Source organism: Ictidomys tridecemlineatus, chromosome 11 (assembly GCF_052094955.1).
Source record: "Ictidomys tridecemlineatus isolate mIctTri1 chromosome 11, mIctTri1.hap1, whole genome shotgun sequence".
Taxonomy (NCBI): domain Eukaryota; kingdom Metazoa; phylum Chordata; class Mammalia; order Rodentia; family Sciuridae; genus Ictidomys; species Ictidomys tridecemlineatus.
Genome location: NC_135487.1, coordinates 115,734,030 through 115,754,334, shown reverse-complemented (window position 1 = coordinate 115,754,334; position 20,305 = coordinate 115,734,030). Strand labels below are relative to the sequence as shown.

At 40.5% G+C, this 20,305-nt stretch overlaps 1 protein-coding gene across 6 annotated transcripts in view; it reads left to right on the top strand.

Annotated features, from left to right (window-relative positions):
• The window catches only part of Nos1ap (nitric oxide synthase 1 adaptor protein), a 297,916-nt gene that overhangs the window by 203,919 nt on the left and 73,692 nt on the right, over nt 1-20,305 (top strand). For all 6 annotated transcript variants that reach the window (XM_078027134.1, XM_078027135.1, XM_040287314.2 and 3 more), the window contains one exon: nt 13,292-13,384. In XM_078027134.1, the coding sequence (XP_077883260.1) occupies nt 13,292-13,384 (93 nt within the window). The remainder of the gene's footprint in view (nt 1-13,291; nt 13,385-20,305) is intronic.

Here is a 20,305-nt window from a genome sequence, read left to right as displayed (position 1 = left end):
TAGGATGGACTGATTAGGGTGCAGCTCTCACGATCCAATCATTTCACTCTGAACGTTCCTGTGCTAACACTGGAGCTTTTGGGGAACACCTCATATCCAAACTATAACACATATCTAGCTGAGGTATTGCAGGGTCATTTAGTAAGTAAATATTTATAAGGAATTATCAGTTTTCTAAATTAATGGTGCTATTTTTGCATTTCTTCAGTAATATAAGAAAGGTCCACTTGCCCTGTAACCTCACCAGTGCTTGGTATTAGTATTTTAAAATTTTTTTAGCTATTCTAATATGTGTAGTAGGATTTCATTGTAATTTTAATCGCCTTTCCCCAGAAGGCAGTGATATTGAACATCTTTTCATGGGAAGCCACTATTTCAAACTAGGGGAAGAGCCTGTTGTCTTAGGGAACCATAATCAGGTCTGAACAAGTTCCAGTTGCCCCTGAGTCTCAAAGAGGCAGACTTCAAAAGTTCCACTGGGTAGAACTTAGCCTTGTTTCCTAGGGAGGACTCTCACCAAAGTCTCAGTTGCTCCTGTCACACAGCAACACTGAACCAGCAACCAAATCTTGCTGACTTCTCATGTACTTATTTGCCTTCTACATCTAGTATCTAGTATCTGTTCCAGGATTTTGCTCATTGTTATTTAGATTGTCTTACTGTTGATTTTTGAGAGTTCTTGATATATTGTGAGTATAAATCTTTTGTCATATAAACAGTTTGCTAATGTTTCTCCAAGGCTGTAAGGCTGTCTTTTCATTGAGTTACAACGGGCTCCCACAGAGCAAAAGTTTTTAATTTTAATGAAGTCCAATTTATTACTTTTTAAATTTTATGGATCATGCCTTTGGTTTCATGCCTAAGAATTCTATGTAACCCCAAGTCATGAACATTTTATCTAATGTTTTCTTCTAAAAGTTTTATCTTTAAGTCTATTAAGCATCTTGAACTCTATTTTGCATAAGATGTGAGGTTTATATCAACTGACATTAATTGCCTAGACTGGTCACATCTCACTTTCAGGAGTTCATTCTCATTCTCTGAAAATTTTGACTTTAGATTTCCATCATAGTTGAGGAAAACCTGCCTCACATCACAGATTGTTGTCTCATGGGAAAAGAATCTAAGGATCAGACACCATGTCAGAAATCTAGGGATTTTGCAGTTCTCGGTAGTGCTATCTTCATTCTCATTTGTGAATGGTCCACATTCAAATCTCATCTGCTTTTCATGGCCCTTTCCCATGTATTTCAGTCTCTATGCAGCGGTCTCGTTTCTGCACTGTGAATGTTACAATTGTTGTGCTTGCTCAATGCACATGATGTCATGGAGAAGTAGATAATATTCAGAAGAAACTCAAGAGAGGTAAAGCAGTGTTTGGGAAACCATGGCTCATGGGTTAAATCTGGCCCATCGCCTGTTTTTATAAATAAAGCTTTACTGGAACATAGCCACATTTATTTATCTACTATTGCTTATGGCCATTTTTATATTATAGTGACAGAGTTGTAAGAGAGACCACTTGGCCCTTAAAACAAAATATTCACCATCTTATCTTTTACAGAAAAATTTTACTCACCATTGGAGCTGAGGCTGGTACTGGGGATGAGTTAAGGTGGGGCACTTTGCTGGGGTCAAAACTGAGTCTTTAATGCATACGTAGGAATAAATCACAGTGAATCCTATTAAGTATAATCATGTATCAATAAAAAAATTTAAATCAAAACAAAGCCTAATCCTAAGGAAAACAAAGGATACCATGCCTTCCCTATGTAAATCTTCCTGGTTTGTTGTCACCCAGGTTCATTTGTTTTCATAGGAATTTGGAGACAATAAAATCTTGTGCAGACTTGGGGTAACCTAGGGAAGGGAAGGGAAGATTGTGAAGGGAAGGTGAAATAGAATGGAGATTATATGTGGCGCACTGGACTCAACTCTGGTGAGGGTCAGGGAGAGGCAGGCATAAGGAGTGGTGTGAACAGCAATGACCTCTTACCTCTTGGTTTCCGTAGACTGTTCTCTTACTCCCCTGGTATTGGACCTCAGTTCTAGCTGCATATTAGTATCACCTGAAGAATTCAAAAACAAACAAACAAACAAACAAAAAACAAACAGAACCCTCAGCATCCAGGGCTCACTCCAGACCAATTTAATTAACAATTCTCAGAGTGGAATCTGTGTGCAAGTTGTATGTTCGTTTGTTTTTAAGTTTCTTTTTTTCCAGAACTGGGGATTGAATCCGGGGTCTCACTCAGTCCATACTAGGCAAGTGCTACCCTAATGAGCTACTTTCTCAGCTCTATTTATTTATTTATTATTTTGAGACAGAATCTCTCTAAATTGTCCAGGCTGGTCTTGAACTTATGATTCTTCTGCCTCAGCTTCCTGAGTAACTGGAGTTACAGGTGGGTGCAGTGGTGCCCAGCACAAATATTTGTATTTCTAATGTTTCTCAGGTGATTCCAACGTAAAGTCCAGGTTGAGAACCGTTGTCTCACTTTACAATCCTTTAGACCTCAAGGAAATATTGCCACCTACTGACAGTAGATAATTATCATGCCTTGAAATACTTGTATGTCTGTTTTTTTTATAACTCAGAATATTGATGTGTTCTGACAATTGGTAGTAATCATAGAATGTTAGCACTGAAGAAAACCTTAGAGATCTTTAATTCAAATAACTAATATATCCAAATGCCTTTTGGGCTAATGTATTATAGATCTAGAGCCTTGCTACTCAAAATATGGCCTGTGGACAAATAGTGTCAGCATCCTCTGAGACCTTGTTGGCAATCAAGAATCATCTGTTCTCTCCAGATGTGCAGAATCTATAATTTTAACAAGGTCCCCTGGAGATTCACAAAGACTTTAAAGTTTGAGAAGTACAGCTTTACAGAATCATACAACTGAAAGTTCTGGGAAATAGATTTCAGCTTTGTTGTAAGGAACTTCCTTTGAAACAGAGTGCCCATATTCTGTTAGAGGCAGAATGACTGCTTGACAGAAAATCCTGTGAGTTCTAAGCGTCCTCCTAATTCTGATATTATTTTCCTCCTCCTCTTCAAAGACACTTTCTTCCGTGTCTCCTAACAATCACCTTGCTTATCAGATCTTCCATTGTTCCACTGAACATTCACTGAGGTCATTAGTTCTGGCTGTTGGGGTGTCTGAATCCCCCTGTGCACCCTGCCTTCATCCTGGAGCTCTTCTGACCCTCAGAGATGAATGCAAGCACACATTTGCCAAATCTTCTCTCTTTCTAAGCTCAAGGGTAGGGCAGGGGATTTAATGGTTCAATGACTTGGGAGAGGCCAGGAAAATAATTACAAGGCCTACTATAAATTTCATTCCAAGTTTGTTTCCTCATTCTCTGATGCAAGGTAGACTTTTTTCCATGTAATGCATTCTTTGCTCACCTGTGCTGTCATCCTTGAAAGCATTGCTGCTTTTTCCAGGCATGGGATGTAGAGACCCATTTCCTTATCCTGCTTCTCACTCTATACCGTAATTTCTTTCTGATATGTATTTTGTTTTTATAACCAAATGTTTGATACATACATTTTCCTGTTTTTTTCCTAGATTTGTTTTCCATCTTTCTTTTGTGAATTTTCAATGCTCTTAAAAACCTTTAAGCCTGTAACTCCTTCCTACTTTCTATCAAAACTTAGTAATTTCTTTCCCATTTCAGGTTTTTCCTACATATCCATCTGCATCCTTTCTCCCTTTTATCCTTGTCACATGCTTCTGAAATACAACTGGCTTCACCAAAACTCTTCATTTTCCTCTTCTTTCTCCTTCTTTTCCTTTTTCTTCTCCTCTTCCCTCCTCACCCCTGGTACTAGAATTGAATCCAGGGATGCTCTACCACTGAGCTATACCCTAAGCCCTTCATTTTTTATTTTGAGACAGAATCTCCTGGGTGTCCCTGGCTGGCCTTGAACTTGTGACCCTCCTGCCTATGCCTCGTGAGTAGCTAGTGTTATAGGCATGTGCCTCTGCACCTGGCTTCCCCTTCTTTCTTCAATTGTGTCTACCCAACTAACTCTTCTGACATGGGCTCTGAAAGTTTGTATTATGCTGGGAAGTTTCTCAAATAAAATCTTACCCCTGACTTTACAGAAGGGAAGAATCTTATCCAAAGGTGTTAGGAGGCTTGCTCAAGGTTATACAGGTGAGAGGATAAATGCTTGTTATGAAATAGCATTAGTGTTCAATGTGACTTCCTCAGAGAGCTTCACAATACTTCACAATGCAAAATTTTTCTTTTAACTTCACAAGGTAAGTGTAGAATGTGTGTGGTGAATACTGAGAGGTGCAGAGAGGCCATAAAACACAATTGATTCGTTTTATAAAGAGGTAAATCAAGCCTTAGAAAGGCAGAAGGATCCATCATTTGTCTCATAACCATTTTTGATCTGAGGGAAAAAACCCTAACTCCTTGATTTATGACTCTGCTAAATACTAGGAAACTTTTATTCCGTGTGTGTGTGTGTGTGTGTGTGTGTGTGTAGCTATGAATCATACTGTGTGAACAGTGTTGGGTCTCTTTCCTGATGCTGGAAGACAAGTTTAATGTCTGTCTTCCTACTGGCATGATATATCACACTAACCATTTATTTAGAGGAGAGTCTGGGTTAATTATTAGAGAGTGATATAATTGGGTAGATTATGTTTAGTAGGTTTATTTTGTTATATTTGTAGCTTGTCATCCACCTGTGCCTCTTTTGTACTTAAAGAAAAGAAAGACTCATGCAGTAAGCTTCCCTGTCTGAAGGTTCTGCATCCCCCAAGTCAGCCTCAAGTGCAGGCAATTTTGGGCTGTGTACTCAAGGGAGTCCCTGAGTGGTGGGTGCTCCCTGAAGAGAGGAGACGAGACAGGCTTCTCAGGTCAAAAATATTTGAAAGAAAAACGCATCTGTACTGAACCTTTCTAGTCTTTCCTCATCCTTATTCCCTGAACAATGAGTTTAGCAACCATTTTTATAGCATTTTCATTGTATAAGCTATTGTAAGTAATCTCGAGATGATTTAAAGTATATGAGAGAGCTGAACATGGTGTCACTCACCTGTAATCCCAGCAACTTGGAAGGCTAAGGCAGGAGAATTGCAAATTTGAGGTTAGCCTCACCAACTTAGAAAAATGCTGTCTCAAAAAATAAAAAGGGTTGGAAATGTAGCTCAGTGGTACCCTGGGTTCAATCCCCAATACCAATAGATAGATAAATAGATGAAATAAATAAAATGAAAAGGCCAGAGCTCAGTGGTAGAGCACCCCTAGTTTCAATCTCTAGTACTGCAATAAATAAATAAATAAAATAAAGTAAATGAAATATATGAATTACATAGGTCATATGCAAATACTTTGCAATTTTATATAAAGACTTGAGCATCTGTGGGTTTTGGTAATTTGTGGCAGGTCATGGCACCAACTCCCACAGGTACTGAAGAATGACAGCACTTCTTTTTAAAGTGCTGGGAGAGATGGTAAAGGGAGAGACAACCTGAAATCAGTGGATTATTATTAGTAAAGGTACTTATCTCTCTTTATAAATCACCCTTTCAGGGCCCTTAATCATTTGGGTTGTTGTTCAGCTCCCTCTGACCTATCAACATGCTCCCAGTCAGAGAAAAGTGATGGCTATATTCCAGACCTGTCTCGTCTCTTCTCTACAGGGAGCAGCCACCACTCAGGGACTCCCTTGAGTACACAGCCCAAAATTGCCTGCACTTGAGGCTGCCACTGTCTTCCGTTTGAGGGCCTGTTTAATTTGCTCTCTCCCATCATGTTGGTCTCTTGACACTGTGAAAATTCACCCACAGAACATCTGTGTTTGGATGAGCCTCTCCCCGGCCTTGTCCCAATGTTGCAAACACCAGTGCACTTGGCTGTTTCCTGCCAGGTAGTCCTCTTTCTCTCTCCCCCTTATTTTTTTTTTTCTGGTACTGGGATTGAACTCAGGTCTTTGCACATACTAAGCAGGTGCTTTTCCACTAAGCTACACCTCCTATCCCTCCTTACATTCAGAAGTCCCCTTTACCAATTTTCTGACCTTATTAGTATTTTGTACTCTTCCCTGGTTTTTGACATGTGTCCTTGGGCATGGATCAGGATAGGAAATGAGGGCAGGTAGTAAACTTAGTGAGGGAAAAATTGTGTGTGTTTGGCGGGGTGGCGGGGGTGGGGGTTTGGTTTTCTACTGAGAAACCTAGAAAATGTTATTGATCTTATGAAGCTAATTTCCAATGAACTATTCTTATTTCCTGTTATAAGATGGAAGTCAGATACACATGAAAGCTCATTAAACATGTACTGAATGAAAGGAGAAGTAAATGAATGATTTTATTTCATGGAATCAGATTCCAGATTGGTAAAAAGAAAAAAGAGAGAGAGATTGAGAAACATAAAAAACAGAGAACAGAGAATCAGGAGATGTGGATTTCAGGGTTGGGTTTTCTGCTAACAGACCCGGGAAAATCTTTTGCTCTCCCTGAGCAATGGCTTCTTCCCTATACAGTGAAAAGCTTAGTCAACATTTGTGATCCTAAATGGTTCAAACACAAGAATTTCTCTAGAACCAAAAAAATTTAAATATCATTTACTCTTTTTTTTGAAAATTTTTAGTGATACATTATAATTATACATACTATATAATTCATTAACCTCTAAGATATTTTATTTAATTTTTTTTTAGTTATAGATGGACACAATGCCTGTATTTTGTTTATTTTTGTGTGGTGTTAAAAGTTAAACCCAGTGCCTCACACAAGCTAGGAAAGCACCCTACCACTGAGCTATAATCCCAGCCCTCTAAAATATTTTTGATGAAGTATTTTGGACATACTAAATGTATGAGTTATAATGCATGAACATGTGATATTTACCATCCAACAAAATTCTCTTATAGCATAATAGTGCTGATTTTAACAATCCTTGATTTAGAAAATGGATGATAACAAATAGCAGTTGTAGTTTCATTGGAATTTGTATTTTAATTGTTAAAATAATAGCTACCCTTACACATATACATATAGGATCAAGAACATTGATTTAGTTTAAGGCAATTCTTAATGTAAATGAAGATATGTAATCATTCTTACAGTATGCTTCTATGGCTCACATAGTGTTTCTGGAAAGTGTGAGATATATTACCTATTGCAATAAAAATGCCAGCCTTTGGCCCTGTTCCAGATCCACTGAATGAATGTCTCTGAGGGCTGGGTCTGAGATTCTGCCTTTGTTGTTGTTGTTTAAATAAGATATCCAAAATGGGATTAGAACTAGAGTTTTCCATTTCCTTAGTCTCCAGAGCTGGGCAGTACTACACTTCTATATGATCTAAGGATAATGAGTTTTCCCTTGAACAGTACCTTCCCTGGTTCCTTTTAAGTATTTTGTAGGTCATAGAGATTTTTACTTATGCCCAATTTTTCAGTAATATGTCTGTTGTTGAAATAAGTGATACTGAGGTTGAGGTTGACAGGTGGGAAATAAATTTTACTATCCAGACTTTCCAAGAATCCTCATGGATATTCTGAAATTTGGGTTCAGTGCTAGTGTTGGTCTAGGTCTTGCTAGTATTAATGAATACTACAAGTCACTAAGCTGCACATCAGAGTCAGGCCTGCCATAGTTCTTGGGTCCCTGTCCTCCAGGTTCTGGTTCCTATGGAACAGGCACTAGATCTTCGGGGCGTTAGTCAGCTTTTTGTCATCACAACTAAAGTACCTGACAAGACCAACTTAGAGGAGGAAAGGTTTATTTTGGCTCATCGTTTCAGAGATTCAGTGCATGGAAGCAGTCTCCAAGACAGAAAATTCATGGTGAAGGAAAGTTTCTCAGTGCATGGCTGACAGGAAGCAGAGAAAAATAGGGAAAGGGGCTAGGGACAGATGTAGTCCAAGACCACACCCCCCTGTGATCTACTTCCTCTTGCTACACCCTTCCTACCTATAGTTATCACCCAGTAGTCCATTCAACAAATGGATTAATCCACTAATAGATTAGTCATTGCCTAAAAGTCTCACCTCTGAAACTTGCTGCATTGGGGATCATGCTTTCAACACATGAGCTTTTCTGGGGACATCCCAGATTCAAACCATAGGATTAAGGAGGCTTGGTAGCCTAGAAAATGGAAGTTTATCTGCATGACCATTTCCCTATTCATTGCTCCGAATAGTACTATAAAAGAATTATATGGGGTTGGTAAAAAGAAAAAGAGAGATGTTGAGAAACATTGACTTGATCAATAATGGCAGCTATAAATAATTTCATTTAAAGAAGTATGTACCAAACATAGTTAAGGTGCTCAGCAATGTGCTGTGGGTATGGACCATTTAAAGAAGATCAGATCTTCTTAAAGTCTTTGTAGCATGGTTTGTAATCCATGTTTTAGTAACTTAAATTGTCAGTTAATTTCTGGAAAGATTAGATTACCCTTGTATACAGTGTTAGCTTTTCTTGGGCTCTGTGAGTAACCTCTATCAACCGTATTCATGAATTTAACCTTTGTTTATTACTTTTGTATGGTTCTAGTGCTATTTTCTTGGGCATAAATATATGTAAGATTTTTTTTTTCTCTCAAGGAGGGCATGGCCTTCCAGGAAAATAGGTAAGCAACCAATCCACAGTGAGTGATACTTGAGGCCCACAAACTTGGTACTAACCAAGTGGATAGAGCAACTCCATGGGAGGAAGTGGGAAAGGTCATTGACCCTGAAGGCCTCTCTGTGGAGAAGCCTGAGCTGATACTTCTAGAATAAGCAGGAGTTCCCTAGCAGATGATGTGGGCAGGGCATTCTAGCCATGGGGATTAGCAAATGCAATTAAAGGGTAGTAGAAAAAAGTATGGCATGTTTAACTTAGATGTTGGGAAGCTGCAGAAATATTCTTTTGCAAGAATTAAAGTGGAGTTACTGGGAGCAGAAATGTGTTAATCGTACAGTGTTTTAGGTTTTGTATCTTTATTGTGGTAAAGAATACATAACATAAAATTTACTGTCTTACCAATTTTTAAATGGACAATTTTGTGCCATTAAGTATATATTCACATTTTGTATTACTGTTACCACCACCCATCTCCAGAATTTTTTCAAAACTGAAATCGCACCCATTAGATATTAGCTGCAGATTACTTCCTTCTGTCAGTCTCTGGAAGCTATCACACTACTATCTGTCTTCACAAATTTGATAGTACTAGGTACCTCATAGAAGCAGAATCATAAAATATTTATCTTTAATGACTGGTTTATTTCACTTAGCATGATATCTTCAGGGTTCATCCATGTTGTAGCATGTGTCAGGATTTTTTTTATTTTTAGGGTTGAATAACATTCTGTGGTATGTATGGATCACATTTTGTGTGTCCATTCTTCCATTAATGGGCACCTTTTGGCTATCTTGAACATGGCAGTTCTCAGATTTTGTAACTTAATATGTAAGTTATTAAACTCTATTTAATTTTTTTGCCGGGGGGGGGGGTATTGGGGATTAAACCTAGGGATGCTCTATCACTGAAATATATCCCCGGTCTTTTTATATTTAACTTGAGACAGGGTATCACTAAATGATCTGGGTTGACCTTGAATTTGTGTTCCTCCTGCCTCAACCTGACAAGTAGCTGGTATTACAGGCATGTGCTGCTGTTCCCAGCTGTTATTAAGCTCATAATTAAAATACAAAAGGACTTCTCACAAACCATTTATAAGATGGTCCCAGGTTGATGTACTTGGTTGAAGCAGATGAGAAAGTATTTCACTAGCCAAATTATTTGTAGTCCAGGTGATTGAGGATCCAAGGTTCCTGTGGGGGGAAAAATATATTTTTGTTTAAAAAATCAGCTCTTGTCAAACATCCAGGGATTTTTTTTTTTTTGCCTCAACTTCTACTTCTCTAAGAAATCAACTTTTCTGCTTCTATTTTTGCGTACAGCTTGAGGCCCAGGACTGGACTGGTCCCTTCATTAACCTCCATCTTAACTGTTTCACCCACTTTGCTGCTGTAGACTTCCTGCTGCCCCTCCTTAGATACCCAGTGACGGGCTGGGACATGTTGGGTTAGGAGAGAGTTGTGGGAATCAGGAGATGCTCAGAAGCCAGGCTGTTGGTCTGGAAGCAGCTCTTCCGGCATCCAGCCAATATTTCTGCTCATGTTACTTGTTGAGTGTTTAATCCTGGCTCTTGTTGGATCTTCTACCCAGTCTCCCCTTCCTGGGCTTACTGATTGGCACAGGACACTAAGTTCCATGGCTGCTATTTCAATACAAGACCCCAAGGCTCTGTTTATGAATCCCAAACACTTGTAGGCTTTCCAATCTGTAGTTAGTCTTCCCAGACTTGTATTGTTTTGTTCCCTCAAAGGTCAGGTCTGTAGGATTTATTCTGCCCTTGCTGGTAGAGCTCTGGCCAGTAAAGCAAATGTATCAGAACAGCCTGGCCAGTGGGTGGAGGGCCAGGCCTGTTGGCACATACTCTGGGCTGGCATGGGCCACAGACGGTGGCACCAGCAGTCCTGTTTGTTCTTCAGCTCCTGGCAAAGTCTTAGCAGATTGGATTCGTGTCCCAAGAAACACAGATGCTTCCTCCTGAGCTTGCCTGCCCAGACAGTGCTCCACCCCAGACAGAGCAGCAGTCTGAGAAAAAGGAGGACTTGTCCCTAAGAGCTCTTCCCTTCTATGTTCTCCTGGGTACTGCTTTGCTACCCTTCTTTTCAAACCCATTTCCCCCCTAAAGAGCATGATAACATGCTATCATGTCATCTAAGTGAAGTATAATTGCCATAGAAATAAAAGGCTTCATGATAAATTTTTAAACCTTTTCAGATACTTGAAGTACCTTTGTGTCCAGTGTTTCTAACCAAAGTGCAATTTAATTCTAATTCTGCAGATGGAAGGGATTTGGGGCATCAGGAAGCAGATAGAATAGATGCAGAGTGTGACCAACCTAAGAGTCCTTGTAGATATCACAGCTGCCATTACTACCGAGTGCTAGGACCTGTAGATCTGCTTTCTGCCTTTCTGGACCCTCTTCATCTTGAAACATTCCACCAGCTATTGTAAGAAGCATTATCACTGTTATTGAGATTCTGGGAAAAAATTTGGGTCATGCTTTTCTATGTAGTCACTGTGCCCTTTACAGGGAGCTATCTGGGCTTATGTACATGGTGATTGAATTAGAGACTGTTTTCCAGTTTCCAACAAAATGTTTAGCTGCATTTTGAATTCTTAACATGAAGGTATTAAATGCATGGCCAAACTTGGCAAAACATTAACTGTAGAAATACTTAAGTTTCCAGATACACAAGCAATGAGTTGGCTGGGTGCCTCTTGGCAGGCTTAGGTGATGGGTCTTGATTATAGAAAGGTCCTGGAGACAGTGAACCCACCAGGGAAGTGGACCAAACAAGAAAGAAAGGTCTAGTCAACTGTAAGCTTCTTCTGGAAATACCAGGCATTTAAGGATCTGCTTAGCAGGCAATTTGCTCACTAAAACCCAGGCTGGGGAGAACAACATAGTCCCTTGCAGAGGCAGAGAGTTGACATTTCTGCTTTGATTTTTGTTGCTGTACAAGGGAAAGAGGGAAGTGTATGGAGCATGTGAAAGTGACTTACTGGAAGAGACCAAAATTGTTAATAGTTGGCAACTGATCTATCTAAGGCAGGTTTTGTCCTCTTCCTGGGCATATCCAGACTTTTACATTCTTAACTTCAATGGAGTTCAATGGAGCACTCCCTCTGCACTCTATTGGTTACAGGAGCAACCTTGATTTAGTGACTTGTTCTGAAGGAGGTGTAGCTGGAAATTTGTGTTGATAAAAGCCCAAAAGAGCAGAGGTAAACGTGGGTGTGGTCAGGAAAAGTGGCTAGTTCACCTCTCCAGTAAGCACATGGTCAAGGTCAGCGGATTCATAGATTGCCATTCCAGTTCTTCCACCTAGAGGGCATTTCAGTTCATCCAGCACTAGAGTTGAACAGAATGGTACAGCCAAGGCCATACAGTGTGAGTTGGAGCGTTATCCTCAAGTGCATGCTAATCTGACCAACTGTAGCCTTCAATAATCCCACTATTGACCTAAAGGGGACTGTTTGATGTGGGATGGGTCCTGTCCAGAGCCAAACACCAGGACATAGAACTCTCCCTCCCATCTTTCTGGGATTGAACCCTAAGGTGTTTTACTACTGAGCTGCATCCCAAGCCCTTTTTATTTTTTAACTTTGAGACAAGGTCTCACTAAGTTGCTGAGGGCCTTGCTAAATTACTGAGGTTGGCCTTGAACTTGTAATCCTCTTGTCTCATCCTTCTGAATTACTGAGATTACTGGTGTCTGCCACTGCACCTGGAAAAAAATGGTTTTAATAAACTGAAGAATTTCTCAGAATGAAGTTCACTGTGGGAGAAGTCAGAATTTGACCACCAGTGATAAAAAGCTGTGCAAGTATGAGAAATGGCTGTGAATGCCAAAATGTAACAGAAAGATATGGGATTGTGGATGGGCTACATTCCTCAGGAGTTCAGAGCTGCAGTTGGATTAGCCTGTCCAGAACTGCAAAGGTGAACTTAAAATAGAGGGTTGGGCTGGGCAACATGATGCACACTTGTAATCCTAGCACTTGGGAAGATGAGGCAGGAAGATTTCAAGTTTATAACCCAGGCAACATAGTGAGACTCTGTCTTAAAATAAATTTTAAAAAAGGAGTGAGGCTGGGAACGTAGCTCATGGTAAAGTGCCCCCGGGTTCAATCCCCAGTTCCTGCCCCCCACCCCCCAAAAAATTCATAATTAATTTTTTATATGTGAAAATCCCTGATATGAAGACTGGTATCAGTTCTTCTTAATCTTCACCAGGGATAGAATGGAGTTCAAGCCGCATTTGGTTAGACGCAAGGAATTCTTTCCTGACAAAGTCATTAAATAATAGAATAAGTTATGGAGGAAAGGTTCTGATATGTTGATGAGATTTTCAAAACAGGTTGTATTTTCATTTCAGTAGGATGTATTAAGTCAATCTCATTGTGATGAGTCATTCCTTTGGTCTGAGCTGTTGGCTGGGTGGTGGGATTGATGACCATTTAAGGTCCCTGTTCTAACCTAGGGACTACATGAGAGCCCCTGCCTGCAGACATCTACCTTTAAAAAAAAAAAAAAAACTACCTAAAAAGATCCCCTGAGGTTCTCCCTGTGCCCAGGAAGTGCACCAGTCCCCTAGGACTGCCTGTGGCACTCTGTGGGCTAGCTGGGGTCCTGAAGATGCACTGGTCTAATCAGATTCTGTTTCTTTGTTCTCTTCTCCTTTGCAGTATGAGTTTAAAGCCAAGAATATCAAGAAGAAGAAAGTGAGCATTATGGTTTCAGTGGATGGAGTGAAAGTGATTCTGAAGAAGAAGAAAAAGGTAAGTGGCTCGGAACTAGAAACTGTGGTGAAGAGGAGACTGGGGAAGGTGATGTGGGATACTTTTTCCTTTTAGAATATTCTCTGGACATAATCACCCCTTTATCTGATGAGGTCTTCTCTTTCTTTCTTGACTGAACTCAGGGCATTCTTCCACTGAGCTATATCCCCAGCCCTTTTATTTTAAAATTTGAGACAGAGTCATGCTAGGTTGTCCAGGCTATCCTCAAACTTGTGATCATCCTGCCTCAGTCTCCCAAGTCATTGGAATTACAGGCACGCACCATCGTGTCGGCCTGGTCCCAAGCATTTTGGATAAGGGATATTCAACCTGTGTCAGGTTTCGTGGGGAATGGACAAGAGGAGGCTCCCTCAGCAGTTATCCCCTTCTGTCATTTGTACGACCCTCGGCCTCACCCCAGGTTCCCTGCAGCCCCCCCTCCCTCATGCATCCTTGTGTCCCATTACACTTGCTGCTGCCCTGGGGATTATTACTGTCCCCTTTACCTATGTGCACACGGTGGGTAGCCATGGAACAATCTTGAGAATACTGTCCTCTCAGGAGTTCCTGAAGCAAACTGATGTCTATTAAGACCCTGAGCTTAAAACTATGAATGTCAGCCTTTCAAACCAAGAAACTCAGACTCATCAGCTTGAAGTTTTAGGCTGTAGGATGTTAACTCACGCTGACAAAGCTCAAAAGAGGCTGATGTATAAACTGGATCAACAGTGTCTTAATTCATTTTGAGACATAGAACAGTCTCTTAGACCAGATACTCTTATTATCCTGACAAGCACATTTCCTCTCAAATGGAGGCAAATGATGTGAAAAGGCGAGTTTTTAGAGTATTGCTCAGTGGGCCCAGCAGTGGGGAAAGTTGGCTAAGTACATGAGAGGAATGTTTGCTGACCTCTGTTGGATCCACTGGATGTTTGTAGTGGCCTTGATGGGTGGATACTGTTCCTAGGGTCTATCCAACAGACCTTTCTAGCATTTTCCTCCAAGACTGTCTGGCTTCTGTACTTCCATGACTGCTAGTACTAAAATCTCCCCACCACCCAAAGCACATACACTTTTGTTGGATATGATCTTTGTTTACTTTCAGTTATGTTACATTTCAAGTTCTGCTGTCCTGGTACCTATATGTCCCTTTCAGATAACTTTATATACCTCTGATGTTGTCCATTATAGAGTAACTTCATGGTTTTGCCTTAGGACATGGTCTTATCTCTCTCATCACTGTCTCCCTATATATCACATATCATATACAGTGCTATCTTCCATTCTGCATGCAAGAAAACTGAGGTTAGGTCACACAGCACTTAAGGACAGCAGAATGCTGAGCATCATCTGGGAGATAAGCCAGCTCTTCCTTCCATTAAGTACAGGAATGCTCTTCTGAAGTAGCATCTCCCTGAGGGAATAGGGGAATTTGTGACTCACTTTGAAACCCTGAGATTGTTAGTCTTCAGTGTTCACCCTGCTGCTGGCCCAGGAAAGAGGTGATCTAGCAGGTCTTTCCTAAGTCCGATTCTTCTGATGCCAGGCTTGGGAAAGAGGAGCTTCCTGTCCTACCTTGCTTCCTCCACCCACGCTCAGTGTCCATTTCAGGGCCACGGCTATGATCTGGATAAGGCCTTTAATCATAGTGTACATTTTCAGCTGCCTGTGCCAGATGAACGCACATTAACAGCAATCAGCCTTTTTGTCATCTTGTTCCCATGCAACAGTCCTCTGATGTCTGCATGTACTACCACCACACTCACACACACTTTCAGTCTCTCTTCCCACCTGTTTATAGGGTTGGCAACAGACTAGAGATGCTATAGTCTAAGTGCATGATTTTCTCCAAGGAAATGAAGCAGTTGGCAAATGTCACTGATGGCCACCATGATTAGGTTAAAAATTGAAATCCTTGCTAGGTAGCTATGGATGTAGCAATAACCATTGCTTATATTCATGCATAAGACAGCACTGCCATGTACAATTGCCATTCCGTAGTGGTTACTCCGTGTCTGTACTAGACCAGTTAGCAAAGATTTTTTGAATGGTCCTCTGTTCCTGCAAACAGCATGCTGATATTTACTGGGTCAGCATGACATGTTGGAAGGAGCCCTAAGCAGGGGCAAGAAGACCTGGGTTCTGGTCCTGGCTCCACCTTTCCTGGCTCTGTCCTCTGAGCGAATTATTTTGCCTTTCTGATCTTCAAGTAAAAAGAATGCGGAGCTGGGTTGGTTAATCACTTTCACTTTTCCAGCTCAAATACTCTGCAATTTAAACTTGTATATAAATTTAGATCACCAGTATGTATTTAAATCTTTGAAAAACTACTGGGCAACAAAGAAAGCAGACACTACAGGCTGAGTGGTTCACTATATGGTTTTGTCTTCCAATCCTCTGGGCCAGGAGGAGACCCTGTGAGGTCATATGCCTCAAAGCAGCCACTGGGCCTCCTTTCTTAGCCTATTTGTAACTGGTCAATGGTGGTGTGCTTCCTGTCTGAGGAGGGAGGTGTGTTTACAGGGGACTCTTGACCTTTAGAGAACTTTCTAAGAGAAGGGGCAATCTTTGTGAGCTCAGCACTTACCAGGTACACGGAGAGTGTGTTCAGTATTTGTGGCTCTTGGCTGGCTGGATGAATGAAAATTATTTGTATGTGATAGTGTCATTATGTCAGAAAGAAATAAGTACTTAGCAACAGATATAATGAAGTCTAGTTTGTTCCTTTTGATTATGACATTCTTCTCCCTCTCTCTTCTCCCATCAGTCTGTCATTTAAAAAAAAAAAAAAGGAAAAAACAAGAATCAGAGCCTTTCCCAATACAGAAGGCTTCAGTAGGAATTGTTAATTTAGTCTGTGGTAGTAGGACTTGTTCAGGTGACTCTGATTCTCAGGTGTGTTGTATTAGTGCAGGCAATAGCCAAATATATTGTAATCATCTCAATGAGATGCAAAAACTGTCTTTTTTTGTTATATTAATAAGTATCTAAAAATGCTCTCTTCTTGAACTAATGCCAGCACATAATGAATCATAAATTCCTTTCAAATCTTACGTCAAATTTGTGGTGTGAACTCAGTTACCAAGATAATCAGCTTTGCTTTGATGCCTCTCAATCTGAACATTTTCTTTAACTCCCAACTAGGCCCAAGTAATTATCTTTTCTGTGTATATAATAATGATTATTTATTATAATTCCAGAATTACACTGTACCACCATTTGCTAGGGAGTGGAATCCTGAATAAGAAAGATTAATCTTGAACTTCATCCAAAGGATTGTTCCAAAAGAACCTAAAGGGACTCAGTTTCATGTGCTTTGTCTTATAAACCAATAATTTGTTGGGATTCCTTAAGGCAACATTCTAGAAATAATCCATCATTCACATTTACAAATATTTGTATAAGATACATAGGGGTACAAGATATGGACCCTTTCTAGCAAAGTTTACTATATTTCATGGCACTTTGTGTACAATAGATCTATTATCGTTCTCCATTTCACTGGAGGTGGTTTTCATTTGGGGGAGTTTGTTTTCCTTTGGTACAAGACTTAGAACCCAGGGCCTCATGCATGCTAAGCACATGCTATACCCCTGAAGCTACATCCCAGCCCCACATTAGATTTATTTATCTCTTCCCCCTATAAGCTGTGAGCTTTTGGGGGCAGGTTACATGTCTTCTCTCAGATCTTATCTGTTTGGGAAGGTGGAAGGAGAGAGGGAGCAAACTGATTGAAGTAATTACACACTAAGATGATAATTGGAATAGCTACTAATAATCTAATAATAGCTGGCACTGATAGTGAGTACCTACTGTTTTTTAGTCTTGTTTGATGTACTGTAACACTAAATCATCACATATCCCATGAAGTAGATGCCATTATTATGCTCATTTGCAAAAGAAGATTGAGCAACTTGCTCAAAATCTCAGGTCCCATCAGTGGTGAAATCTAGATCCAAAACAGGTATATCTTGCTCAAATCTCCAAGCAGGTTCTTTCTACTACCATGTTGCTGTGTGTGTGTGTGTGTGTGTGTGTGCGCGCGCGCGCACAGGCGGGGGGGGGGGCATGTGTATGCATGCATGGTGCTTTTGTTTATTGTCTTTAACTTCTAACTTACATTCTGTCACAGGAACATTCACATCATAAGGCAACTATTTTCATGCCCAAGCAATAGTATTAGGTTACTATGGTAACATAGAACTCAGATCTAACTGGGTAAATAAAGGGGGCACTCAAAATTATAGAACCAGAATTTAGGAGAAGGGACTTAAAGAATGATCTGGACCAATCCCTGGATTGATTAGATCTGGCAACAGAGAGTGAGATAGGTTCAGGGATAACCCCACCTAGTATCTAGGTCACCCAGGTAGACATAGTCACTGACAGGACCAGAGTGTGAATCTGCCCCCTAAACTCAGCACAGTTTTCTTTTCACCATGTTGTTTTTTGTGGCCTGCTATTTCTTGCTAGTTTTAAATGGATGTATTAGGAACCCATGTGCATTGTGTGAGGATTTGTTAGAAAATTGTGTGAGTATTTTCAGTTTTGAAATGCATTTTCCTATATCTGTAGGTTATACCTGAAGGTAGGAGATAGCTTTATTTTCAGCCTAATCCTATTCTACCTAGAAGCATGGAGACTTTGTCAAGCTAGTTTTATATAGTCTTTGCAAGGTTTTTTTAATTTAAGAAAAAGTTTTAAAAGAAATTGCCATTGCTGTCAGATGCATGAATAATGTGCATGAATAATGACAAAATTTGCTGACTTTTAGGCACGCTTACTGATTCCAGTAGGGATAGTAAATAAATGTCAGTAGGAATCCCTCTTCCACCTTTGGGCTCCCGGGACAGGGCTTCAAACATGCCACATCCGTTTTATGCTTCCAAAAATAGGGAGGATGACTGTGATAATTATTCCTGACTCTGTTTTCTCTTGTTGGCATTGTTTCAGGCAGACCTACCTCTAAACCAGTTCTCACATAATATACCTTGCCAGAAGCTTTTAGGATGACAAAATGGCTGTGAATGAATTTCCATGGAGGACTTGACATTCGTACTCAATAGATAAAGGAAAAAGAAGGTCCTGTATCAAGAATGTGCTTACTCCATTCCGTGGTCTTTCAACACAACACAGTCAGCCCTTTATCTCTTTCCTCTGTTCAGAGTAAAGGGGAGTGAAAAGACTTGCTTGGAGTAGCAAGGAGAACATGGAGTCTAGAGGTAGAAGAGAGAGAGAGATTTTATTTACCACTGGACCAGGTGAATTTAGAGGGATATAAGGTCTCCCTGAGCCTCAGTGTTCATCTTTCAGGTGGGGGTCAATTTTAATAATGCAAAAGAAAGCATTATGTAGAAGTTCCTTCTTTAAATAGAGCAACAGGCTTTTCCTCCATGTCAACTAAGATAGTTTTGAAAAATCAAAAATGAAACATGTAAAGATGAATTTCCTGTATCTTTCCTTTCTCACTTTCCTTGTTAGTCTGACACGAACAAGCGAGTGCAAAGATGGGATTAAATGCCTGTGGGAGAAAGTGAGGGAAGTACCTGGGAAAGAGTGGGATGGCTGTCAGACTGTAGGCCTGCCACCAAGAACCAGAGACAGGGAAGGAAGAAGAAAGGTTGGGTGAAAGTCTCTTAAACAGCTGGGCTGTCTTAGAATGTCTTCATGTTCAATGCTTGGCAGGAAAGCATGGTGCCTAACCAAGTTCAATGATGGACTTCAGGTAGCAGCATCTGGGGGCCTTGGTTAAACTCTCTGTAACTGGACCTTTGAGGGTACATTCTTGTGACCACAATTTCCTGTAAATGTCCTCCAAGTTAAGCTATGTATCTCACTGACTTTGGGCAGGGGTACAAAGTACTGGGGATTGAACCCAGGGTACTCAGCCAACCAAGCTCCATCCCCATCCCTTATTATTTCATTTTGAGACAGATTCTCACTAAATGTCTAGGCTGGCCTTGAACTGTCTCCTGAGTACCTGGGATTACAGGTATGTGCCACTGTGCCCAGCTGCAAGCATTTTAAAGAGAAAAAGAACAATACAGAAACCACTTCCTCCCCACTTTTCATATGGAAATATTTTTTTAAGGAAAAAATTTTAGGAAAAAAATTTAATGAGAGAAGGAAAATAGGAAGGAAGGCTAATGACGGGCTTTCCAGGGTTATAAATCAAAGTTGACTTCCACCATAGGACAGAGATATCTCATTGAAAAGTCAAAGTAACTATAGCTAAACTCAGTTTAACTATCTTTAGAAAGCTCACATAGTTCTAAATTATGCCTTCTTCTTTCTTTCCTTCCTTCCCTCCCTCCCACCCCACCCGATAGGGATTGAATGCAGGGTCCTCTACCACTGAGCTACATATACAGACTTCCTTTTTGCTGATACCCTGTCTCAAAATTAAAAATGTAAAAGGAGAGGAAAAGAGAGGGGTCTGGGGAAGAAACTTTCAAAATAAAGGGAGATAAAGAGAGAGCACTTCAGACCAACAGAGAAGAACATGTTCATTTAAGACAGTGGTATGAGAAGATGAGCCTTCCTCTAAGTTAAGCCATTCAGAGTACTGCAATTGACTGAATCCTACTGAGTCCTAGAGCCAGAACTAATCTAAAATTCAGGAGAACTTGGTTCTAGTCTAGACCCAGCTGATAGCCAGGGGTGACGCCTGGCTCAAACATGAGCACACACCTCAGAGCGTTATTTGAAAGAGATGGGTAAGAGAGGCGGGGGTCCTTCAGTTCTAATGTTCTTAGATTATCATTTGGTTATTGAAGGGATTGCATTAAAAAGTTCCAACACATTTGCCTTAGGTTATTGAATAACCAAAACATTGGTAAGCCAGACGTGGTGGCGCATACCTGTAATCCCAGTGAAGTCAGGAGGCTAAGGCAGGAGGATTGCAAATTCAAGGCCAACCTG